Source organism: Cetorhinus maximus, chromosome 4 (genome assembly GCF_964194155.1).
Source record: "Cetorhinus maximus chromosome 4, sCetMax3.hap1.1, whole genome shotgun sequence".
NCBI classification, from domain to species: Eukaryota; Metazoa; Chordata; class Chondrichthyes; order Lamniformes; family Cetorhinidae; genus Cetorhinus; species Cetorhinus maximus.
Genome location: NC_135882.1, coordinates 7,165,636 through 7,177,223, shown reverse-complemented (window position 1 = coordinate 7,177,223; position 11,588 = coordinate 7,165,636). Strand labels below are relative to the sequence as shown.

Genomic DNA, 11,588 nt, shown 5'->3' with positions numbered 1-11,588 from the left:
CCTTATAATCTCGCCCTAAAAACTCTAAAGAACCAAAATTAAAATTTTCAATTGTTGATCCTATGAAGCTTTTGGAGGATTGACATTTCTTTTTAACACCGGCTAAAAGGGGTCTAACACCTTATTCAGAGAACAGCATATTTTTGAAATGTTCTGGGATTCTGGATGCTTCCCATATTTTAATTCTGAACGTTTGGCAACAGACATTTACGAGAGAGGGTATGTTCTTTAAGGCCATACGATTGGAAACTGCGGTTGGCAGAAACAGCAGAATGTATGGATCATGTTCACCATTCCCCTTCAATTCTCTGAACTAAGAACTTTCACAACTGCCAAATATTTGTCAACCAATGTACTGCAATGGCCTACAATCCAACGCATAACCCTCCATATAAAGTATAGGTTCAAATATAACTTTATTTTTTTCTCTCACAAGGACTGCAGTTGTTATTATGGAATTACGTTGACAGTAATTGCTTCCGGTTCAAAGTTCAAAAGGTCAAATTGCAACGACGCCATTCCGTTTTGATATTAATGTGCTTTTTTTCTTTCTCTCTCTCGTTACCTAGGCCAGACCCTGAACTTCCTTCTTCCAAATATACAATTAAAAATGTGCTGACCTGAAACAAAACAACATTCCGAATTTGAAACTGTGAGACTGTCTGATCAACACACCGGATTGTTACATGATAAGAGAAATTATTGTAGCGATGAACTCAACAGTGATCCTAGTTCTCTGGAGATTATTTGTTAGGGAGCGTTAACAGCAAAATAATGACAAGTAAGTACACACTGTCTAGACATGAGGAAATGTTCATTACATTCATCCTGGAGTGTTTCTGTCATGCTCTGTGTTTATCAGTACATGCGTAGTTACACATCTCCTTACCTGGGTACTATTGTTTTTCAAATTCAGTTACATATAACAGATGGTCCTCTGGAGATTTGCCATGTGTTTTGCTAAGGTGCAGTTTGACCGCATGTTTGCTGGCAAAAGTTCGGTTGCACATTTTACACTGGAATGTACAGCTTATGTCCTCCTCTGACAACCCAACTGAACTCAGTGTCTTATTTGGTATGACCTTTGAAATTGCCTGTTGTTCTCGAATCTGCTCTATTGATAACTTTGAGAGATCCTTCATAGAAAACCCTAAGTGAGATTCCAAATGGCCTATGTAGCTGGAGGGAGTCCTAAACTGAGAGGCACAATCGTTACAGAAGAAAACAGGGTGACCTGTGTCTAAGTTCTTCAGGAATTTAGTTCCACCTGTCCTTCTCAATTGATACTTTACATTGGCCAGCCAATGGCTTATCGTGGTCATGGAGAGACCGGTAAACTTTGAAATGTGCACCCGCTCATGTAGGTTTAGGTCCGACATTATGTATTTGCCTTCAGAGGACTCGCGTAAGCTGGCTGCAAACTGGGCTTGGAGTATCAGAAGGTGTTGAGGGTTCCAGTTTGACTGTCTGCCCTTCCTCTTCTGGACAGGAGAGATATCCTCTAAGGTGTCCTCAAAGCTACTCACATCTGCTTCGGATTTTTCTGAAACAGTCGACGGGGTCGAAGACTTGGGTGTCAACCGGCCCGTGAGGTTCTTGACCATGTCAGAGATGTCCAATAAAGCATTTTCCCGCGACGAAGAGAGTATTGTTTCAGTCATGGCCGAGATGAGCTTTTTGCTGCTTTTTGACTTTGTTAAGTCTATGGGTTGGTCATTGTTTTCGTAGTAGTATCGATCCACAATATCTGCTTGTTTGACCTGCGCGGCAGGGAATATGGGCTTGTCTAGCACACTGTTGCTTATTTTGTACAGCATGGCCAATGGGTCAAGGCTGGGGCTCAATGGCTTGGCAGCCTTGCCCAGGTGTGTGTTCATAATCGACTGCAGTGCACTAAGTGGATTGACAAATGGCGACTCAGGCGAATGGTCTGTAATAATTGCCATACTGTTACAGCCGTTGCTAACAGTTGATTTTAAACACTCCGTCCCGTTTGGAGGAGGGCTGTCTAAATTGCTCTCCCTTTTCACTTTCACTTCCTCCCCGTCAGTGCCTTTCTTCAGCTGGGCCAGACTGTCCAGGTCTTCGGCTTTGGGAGGGTCCTTAGCGCTGGGAGGTGATGAGCCACAGCTTGTTCTGGTCACGGGCGTGGCCGTGGGCTCTTTCTCGGCCGGCTTTTCCTCCGACTTAATGGTCATTTTACCCGTCACCTTCTCCACGAGTTCCTCCATCGCGTGGACATTGCTCTTTTGAGGCGGCGGCGATTGGCACTCTGAAGGCTCCACCGCCGCGAGATGTTCCGACGACAGGGCCTTTATGCTGTTGGCGTAGAACGGGGTCAACTGAACGTTCTGCACCGTTGGTTGAAAGGGCCGGATGGTCCCGGAAAGCTGATATGCTGCATGAATGCTGGAGTAGCCCCCCCAGGTAGGTGCCCCATTCTGGGCTTTGTTAATCGCTGTGGTGACCGTGTTCTCCAGAGACTTCAGGATATCAATCCCGCCTTTGGGGCTCTCATCCAGGTCCTCTTCCCGAAGATACTGATACTGGGAAGTGGACTCGAACTTTTCCATGGGGTCATCTTTCTCCTCCTTGATCTCTCGTTCCTTCCCGTTCTCCTCCGCCGGCCCGTCCTCGTACTCCTTCCTCGGCTCCAGGGCTGGCGCAGGCAGCGGGGGGGTTTCGGGCTTTGCCAGGGCGGTGGGCGCCGCCATCTTGGTCGGGGTCGACGGCGGCAGGGGGATGGACTGGATTTTGTCCTCGCCCGCCGCGTCGAAAACCAGCTGCTTCCCCTTCTTGGAGGCGGAGTTGGTGACCTTCAGGAAGTGGCCGGTCACCATCATGTGGGCGGTCAGCTGCTGCAGCGTGTCATGGGAGCTGCCGCACTCCATGCACTTCAGGATCTGGGCCTTGCGGGCCTCGAACTGCCAGGTGTAGCTGGCGCCGTTCTGGTAGCCGTAGCGGTTGTTGGGGGTCACGTAAGGGTTGGCGGCTTTCTGGGAAGAAGCCGTCTCGCCGCCTGGCAGGCCTGAGGGGTTCGCCCCAGGCTCAGGCGAGCAGGGCTGGATGTCGTGCTGGACCCTCCGCTTGTTGGGGGGCAGCAGTTTGGAGGCCAGGGCGGGCACCGGCTCCTTGAGAGGCACTTTCTGGTAATGCTTGGTTTTGATCATGTGGACGCTGAGGTCTTGCAAGGACTCAAAGGAGTGCCCGCAGTACATGCACTTCAGCACCTTCTGGGCGTCCTCCTTGCCCTCCATCTCCATGAGGGAGCGCTTGCGAGGCTTCGACCACTTGCGGGGGTTGTTGGCGTCCTTGTCCTGGTTGTCGTCGCGGTAGTGGCCCGTCTCGTTCATGTGCACCGTCAAGTCCACCAGGGTGTCGTAGGCCGAGCTGCAGTCCTTGCACCGGAACTTGCTGGCCCCGGTGAAGACAGAGCCGAACAGCTTGCTGTGCTGCCTGTACAGCTGCACCGTGCTGAACAGGCTGGACTCGGGCATCACTCCGTACGAGGTCTGCTGCAGGGTTTTGGCCAACGCGGCCTGGTGCCAGTCGTAGCCCACCCCGCCGCCGCCGCCGCCATTGCCGCCGTTGTTGCCGTTGCCGTTGTGGCTGCTGCCGTTGTGGCTGCTGCCGCTGCTGCTGGTGCTGGTGCTGGGCTGGTTGGGGTTCTTCAGGTCCAGGCCCAGGCTTGTCCAGTAGGAGCTGCACAAGAGGTTGGAGTAAGCAGCCTTCATCTGCGCCAGGCTGTCCCGCGAAGCTTGGGTGCTCTCCGCGCCCAGCCCCTCCTCCTTCTCCTGCCCGTCCTTGGATGAGGTGCTCTGCAGCTCGGCCAGCTGGTCGCTGGTGTCGCTGGCGGGAGACCCGTAGCCCGGGTCGGGGTGGTTCGGGGTGCTGACGGGCGAGTTCTGGTAGCTGGGCACCTCCTTACCCTCTTCCTCCTCCGCGCACATGAACCCATGCTCCTGGTCACTCCCCGGAGCCAGCTCCTTGTCCTGAAGATCCTGGTTCAGCTCTGCCGCCTTCAGCTCTTCCTCGGGGACGTAAGCTGGCAAAGAAAAGACATACAAGCAAAATATTACTGAGAGCTCAGCATTGGCAGAAAAACCCTTCATTTCAAAAGATCAGGAGCCTTAGGGAGGGTGGGAAGAGGAGGAGGCCACTCGGTCCCTCCAGGATGTTTGCCGTTCAGTCAGATCAGGGCTGACCTGTATCTGAGCTCCGTCTACCCACCACACCCCCTCTTACCTAAATGCATTTCACAAATAGCTTACAGTAAACGTTTTGAGGTGTTTCCCTAACCTCCAAGTGACGTTAAACTAAATTTTAACACATTTTATTTTGCTGCAGGAATATTACTGGGCTTTCCTTGAAAGTTAATGTCGTGATGCCTTTTTCAAAAAAAAAAACATCAACTGTGAGCTGTGCAGTGTTTCTACTGTAAAATAAATTTAAAACACAGATACGTCTCCTAGAAGGTTTATAACAAATAATAATCATTGGCCCTGATGTTAACTGGTGGAAACCAAACTGGTAGGGGGGAGGGGACGGCTGAAATGATGGGTTTCTGTTACCGTCTCTAACCCCACCCTGTCCCTTCTGCAGTACCATGAAAAGAATAACCTGGTCGTGACCACATGGCTGTTTGTGGGAGCTTGCTGTGCACAAATCAGCTGCCGCCTTGGCTACATTACAACAGCGACTAACACTTCAAATGTACCTCATTGGCTGTAAAGTGTTTTAGGATGTCCTGAGGTCGTGAAATGAGGCACTATGTAAATGCAGGTCTCCCTTTCTTTCTCTATATTAACCTACTGATCCAGGAGGACACCTACAGGAAGGGAGGAAAAATCAGTAAAACTTCGGAAACGACGGGTCCTGGTCCGAGCTGGTCTTGTACAACTTAAAACGGAACTCCAGTTCGGAGCAGTACCAGTCATTTCCCAAGTTTTCCCCCATGCTCCCCCACGTCCACTCATGGGTCTGATCTGCAATTTTAACCGGAGGCCTGATTCGGTCAGGGGGTGGGAAGACTAAGGGGAGGATGGGTGGGGCACTGGGTACAGTGTTGCCTCTCTTGTCTGGCCAAACTTGGAGCTGGATCCTCGGATAAAACCCGGGGCCGGATTCTGGGGGGAAAAAAAACCTGGGGCAGGAATTTCGGTTCGGTGGGCGTGCGCGATCAGCGGGCCCAGGAGTGGCTGGGGGACAGACCTCCGACCGCAATCGGACCCTGATCGCGATTTCACGCTGGCTGGCCGACTAGCGACCGGCCAGTGTGAAACACGCGCTGAAATGGGGGAGGAGGGCGAGCGCTGAAGTAAGCACGGGCGTGTGGGAACGTGGACACGGGGGAGAGTGGACGCAGGAGAGCGTGGACACGGGGAGAGGGGACACAGGGAGAGTGGACACGGGGGAGAGTGGATGTGGGGGAGCGTGGACACGGGGGAGAGTGGACGCAGGAGAGCGTGGACACGGGGAGAGGGGACACAGGGAGAGTGGACACGGGGGAGAGTGGACGTGGGGGAGCGTGGACACGGGGGAGAGTGGGCGTGGGGGAGAGTGGACGTGGGGGAGAGTGGACGCGGGGAAGAGTGGATGTGGGTAGAGTGGACACGGGGGAGAGTGGACGCGGGGGAGCGCGGACACGGGGGAGAGTGGATGTGGGTAGAGTGGACACGGGGAAGAGTGGACGCGGGGGAGAGTGGACGCGGGGGAGAGTGGACGCGGGGGAGCGTGGATGCGGGGGAGAGTGGACGCGGGGGAGAGTGGACGCGGGGGAGAGTGGACGCGGGGGAGCGTGGACGCGGGGAGAGTGGACGCGGGGGAGAGTGGATGCGGGGGAGAGTGGACACAGGGCAGCATGGACACAGGGGAGAGTGGACGCGGGGGAGCGTGGATGCGGGGGAGCGGGGAGAGCGGACACAGGGGAGAGTGGACGCGGGGGAGAGTGGACGCGGGCAGAGTGGACACGGGGGAGAGTGGACGTGGGTGAGAGTGGACGTGGGGGAGAGCGGACGCAGGGAGAGCGGACGTGGGGGAGAGCGGACGTGGGGGAGAGCGGACGCGGGGGAGAGTGGACACGGGAGAGAGTGGACGCGGGAGAGAGTGGACACGGGGCAGAGCGGAATGAAAGCTCCCGGAAGGCAGAGAGCTCCCTCAGGGAGCTGAAGATTTTAAGAGCATTCAATAAAGATTTCAAAATCTAGATAAAAAGGTCCATGCATCAGAATCAGTCACCTGAACATATGGATGAGGAAAATTCTGTCCAAACATTTTTATTTTTTTCAATTAATATCGGAAACCTCATCCTGCCCTCGGATGAGGTTTCATCAAAAATGCAAAGTCCGCCTGGCAGATTTGCCCGTCCGCCAACCGTAAGGTTGGACACACCGTGAAAAAGCCGGGACAGTTGGAACTTTAATGGGCTTAATTACCCTCTTAATTGTCGGCGGGCGTGCTTTCAGACTTTCGAGCGTGCCCATCGACCGGAATATCGCACGAGCGCGGGATGACATCAGGACGCTCGCCCGACATCATCATGAGTTATTTTACGCTCGAGCGGGTCAGGGCACACCCCCGATCGCTGAGCTAAAAATTCTGCCCCTGGAGTCAGGTCCCTGGACAAAATCTGGAGCCAGATCATAAGGCAAACCTGGAACCGGATCCTTGGGCAAAACCTGGAGCTGGATCCTGGGCAGGAAATACCCAACAGGTAAGTTTCCGGCAGTTTCCTTCTGATTTTCCTGTGGGCCAGGAGTTAAGATTGGTCGGCCTTCATGTCCCTGGGCCTCACAGGGTTGTTCCCACACTTGCCCCCACCCCAAGCCTCCGCATTAATATCAGGATCATTGTGTTGTGGAACAGAAGGAGAAATAGGGCAGAGCTGAGGGTCCGAAACCATTGCAACAACTTAAACCCATCCCTGAGTAATATCTTGAGGTTACTGATCCCAAGAAAATAATAAAGTTGAGGTTTACCTAGCCTTTAAAACGCTAACAATGCCACACAATGCAACAGAAATTTTGATGCTGAGCCCGACTTAATGTTAAGCAATGCTGCATATTACTACAGTTTTACTAGGTTATCATTTAATTCTACTTGCCACAACGTTTACACCAAATGTGTGATTTTCTTTAAAAAAAAGTAAGAGTGCCTGAGCATTTTATGTTCACTGTAATGTGACAATGATCTCAATTCGGCATTGTGACGTGGCTGAATTGCACATCTAATCGTCCTTGTGTTTTCATTTTCCTTTGAATCGCATCTACAAATTTTCCCAGTGCTGAACAGTCATAGGCACGGCCATCTTCATAAACGGCTATAATGCGGCACAGTCTAATTTAAACTGGAGGGATCGGTAATAGTGGGTCTTTGTCATGAATGTGTTTACAGAGCAGAATTATGCTTATAACAAAAAGATGCACTTAACAAGGACCAAGTGCCAATTTGGTCCCAATATCTGAGGAAGGATATACTCACCTTGGAGGCGGTACAGCGAAGGTTCAACTAATTGGTCCCTGGGGTTGGGGGATTGTTCTATGATGGCAGGCTGAGTAAATTGGGTCTATATTCTTTCGGGCTTAGAAGAATGAGAGACATTCTCATTGAAACATACCAGATTCTGAGGAGGTTCTGACAGGGCAGATGCTAAGGGGTTCTTTCCGCTGGTCGGGGAGTCTAAAACACAGGGGCACAGTCTCAGGGTAAGGGGCTGAACATTTAGGACTGAGATGAGGAGAAATTTCTTTCACTCAAAGGGTGATGAACCTTTGGAATTCTCTGACCTGGACGGTGGTGAATGCTCCATCGTTGAATACATTTACGAACGGGATGGACAGATTTTTGGCGTCTCAGGGGATCAGGGGGGTTTGGGGAGCGGGTGAGAAAATGGAGTTGAAGGCCAAGATTAGCCATGATTGTAGTGAATGGGCCGAATGGTCTAGTCCTGCTCCTATTTCTTGTGTTCTTGTTCTTGTGACTTGTCTGCTGAAAATGTTGCATATTCTTAACAAAAGCCAGAACCAAAAGGGGAGCATTGAAGTCTCACAACTGCCCACCCAAAGCAAAATAAGCAGGGAATAAAACAAATAAAACAAATTATAGTCAGCAAGTAAAACAATTTTTAAAAGAAATACAACCCTCCATAAATATTTTTTTTTAAAAACTCAGGGTAAATCGCACTGTATATCAAATGATAATGAACGGAAAGCAGTTTTGTGCAACATGGATGTTAAATTAGTAACTCACAGTGACATGCTAGGACATGTTAGAGAATAAAGGAGGTGGGCACCTATGCAGAGAATGCATTTACAGACTCAGTGATTTGGCCCCAAAGCACAGGTACGTGACTGAGATAACGTCTGGTGTGTCGGTGGAGAGCTACCTCCCGGCCATCAACCAGAAAGGTCCAAGATCCTTCTAAACCCAAGCTTGCCTTTTCATTTGTGAAATGAGAATGGAGCCCATTTCTACATTTCACCTGACAACGCTGTACAGCAGCAAGTGCTGCAAATGGGGGAGACGGATCTGAGGGTATCCAAAGTCTTGGCTTGCCATTTGAAATGTTTTATGGAGCCAGGGGTGGGAAGAGCGCACAGACTCTCAAAGGCGTAGCACCTGTCGTTCTCTAACTGTATTAGGCCTTTAATCAGGAAAAGTATCCCGTGCATTGGGCTTTGAAAACGATACTTCCTGTACACAGACAAATGAAAGGTTGTTTCGCTCACATTCTCACATGCTGTACGTTAAAATTCTATCTGGTAAGCCTTCTTTTAAAGAAAATCAATGGGAAAAGATTTCCCGATCAGTGAGGTTTAATTGTCAACATTTTGTCCCAGTACAAAGGATCAGTGACACAATAAACAGTGACATGAGTATCGTACAACCTTGCATTTTTCTAACGTTCGAATCTAATATCCTGACAGTGCGATGGTAAGATGGCACCCGCTTAAGCTACTTGGGTCAGTTCCTGATCATGAACTAATTACATGTTCGTTAAGCGTTATCAAGTGGTAGATGAGCAATTTTGATTCCAGAGTTAAACCAAGGTAATATTGCAGCACAGCATGAAATGAAGGGGGGCATCTTGTGGTGTGCCCTTGTTAGCTAAACATATTCCCTCACCCTTTAGCTTGAAACATTTTCATACCATGCCCTGCTGGATGTGTGAGTTTGATAATGAGACATTTGGGACCTCAGTGAGTGATGGGACCAACGGTCTATCTCCTTAACCAATGGGGTTTAATGGGTTAAGAAAGAAACATAGGAATGATGGAGAAGGAAGTCGGGTGAATTCGCATCCAATCAGGTACAGAAAGAGAAACAAAGAGAGGGAAAGAAAGATTAGATTGAGAGAGAGAAAAAGAGACAGAAAGGAAAAGTAAGAAAAAAACTAACATTTACAAATTATTAAATCTCCAGTAACAAGTTACAACCTGCAGGACTGAGACTCCACAGTTTTAATTGCTCCCTTTCTGGGCCAGGTAGGTTGAGAGACATTGCAAGAACATAAATCTCCTCCTTCAAAGGGTCCTTAAGCTGTTGAGCACCAGCCTTAACTTTCTGCCGTGAGTTTAATTGGGAATTAATGCACAAACGTAACTGTCTATTGAAACTCATGGGAAGGTTGGTGGCTAGATTGCCACTTCTGTGCAGCTTATGGCAGAGTGATGCAAATTGTGGTAATATGTTGGGATTTACAATTCAAAGTATCTCTCTTCTTCAACACAAGTTGCTTGAAGATTTACACTTTTTTTTTAACAGTTAGAAAATCAAATGTTTCAGGAAATGGTTTAGAGTTTAATACAAAACTTAATAATACTGGTATGAAGCAGCATTAAAGACTGTGTCAATTGGGTTTAGCGGGTGTTACTTTCACCTCTGAGTTAGAAGGCTATGGGTCAAGTTCCCTCAGTTAAAATTTCGAGGCTCACATTCCAGTACATTTCTGAGGGACTGCTGCACTGTCAGAGGTGCCATTTTTTGAATGAGGAGTTAAACCTGGTTAAAGTTTGATCTTTCAGCTGAACGTAAAAGATTCCATGCCACGATTTCAAAGAAGAGCAGGCAAGTTATCCCTGGTGCCCTGGAGAGGATACTTATCCCTCAGTCACAAAAACAGATTGTCTGATCACTGCTGTTTGTGGGAGCTTGCTGTGCGCAAATTGGCTGCCACGGTGCCTACATTTCAAAAGCACTTCATTGGCTGTAAAACACCTTGGGACACTCTGTGGTCGTGAAAGGCGCTACTTAGACGCAAATCTCTCTTTCTTTTGTTGACACCACAGCTAACAACTTTTCTTAACACCACAGTGATCAGCCAATTGGGGGAAAGAAACACTGACGTCTGGTAGATCAATATGAGTGAATGGCTGGTGCAAGTATATGCATTGATAACAAGCCTCTTGCTATAACATACCTACTGTACCAATCATGTGCAAGACAGAAAAAAGGTACCCCTGTTTGTAACCAAGTTAACAAGTTATATAGGCTCTGCCATCACATATATTTGAATCTTTATTTAGTGCTCTGGTATTATATTTAAACGTCAGCCTACTTTATTTATGCTGTGTTTATTGACAATGTTTCTGAAATCTTTCTCAACACATGTTATGTCTGTGGCAGCAGCAAACTGGATTTCCCAGACAATACCCCAGACTCAGGATTATCATTTTTATTGCAAGCTTTTAAAAAGAAAAATTGGCTGAGTTTGCACCTACCAGCACTTTGCCAATTACGTGCATAAGATGAAATAAGAAGTCAGCCAATGTCGTGTAGGTAGTGGTGAAGGTTTGCAATGTGTTGAAGTTATACGGAGACTGCGGTGTTGTTTTCCACTAGTTTTCTGCAACTCTCTGCATCAGCGATGCTCTTTCCATCAACACCACCCCCCTACCCGTCTCAGACTTTGCAACAGAATACGCTTGGGTCAGTGCTTATCTTGTGCTTTGAAGCTAATTCAAGAATGAAACATTCCGCACTGCATGTCACTTCGTTTGTCAACACTGCGGCTAAAAATCTCTGTAGAAGTCTGCCAAATGCCATTTTGGACACAAATCCCTCCCAGTCAACGGAGTTTATATTCCAGAAACCAATAACGTTGGCAAACCATCATAGGCCATGTTACTTACCCAATGTAAACCCTCAGTGTGGTTTCAGTTAGTTCCCTGATGAAAACCACCCCCCAAGCCCTCTCTATTTTCCAATGAGCTGACCACTGCACTGCACATTTATTAAATTAAACCACGCTTCTCACATCGAACAATGAATTTACCAAATTAAAAATCACATTCCAGTGATAAGTATAACATCTCTATTATGAAAGGGCAGGGAGATGCATTGTAGAAGATGTGATTGGACAACATTTATTCAAAGGGATTTTACCCCCATGTCCTTTCACCTGCAGTGACTCTATGTCTCACCTTTCTCCTACAACCTTCAGGTTTTTAATAACTCAAAGCTTGGTGCCATCCAACACTGTATCCCACCGACTTGGTCTTCACTTTTCTCTCCTTTCAACCATGGTAACATCCTGCACTATGAACCTTAACCTCTTACCTATCTTTTTCCAATTTAAAGTAACAGGACCA

General features: G+C 48.5%; 1 protein-coding gene across 1 annotated transcript in view; it reads right to left on the bottom strand.

Annotated features, from left to right (window-relative positions):
* Positions 1-404: 404 nt before the first annotated feature.
* tshz1 (teashirt zinc finger homeobox 1) overlaps positions 405-11,588 on the bottom strand; it is an 82,353-nt gene continuing 71,169 nt past the window's right edge. Inside the window, exon 2 of the mRNA XM_078539893.1 lies at positions 405-4,045. Within this exon, the coding sequence (XP_078396019.1) occupies positions 897-4,045 (3,149 nt within the window). The 3' untranslated portion in view covers positions 405-896. The remainder of the gene's footprint in view (positions 4,046-11,588) is intronic.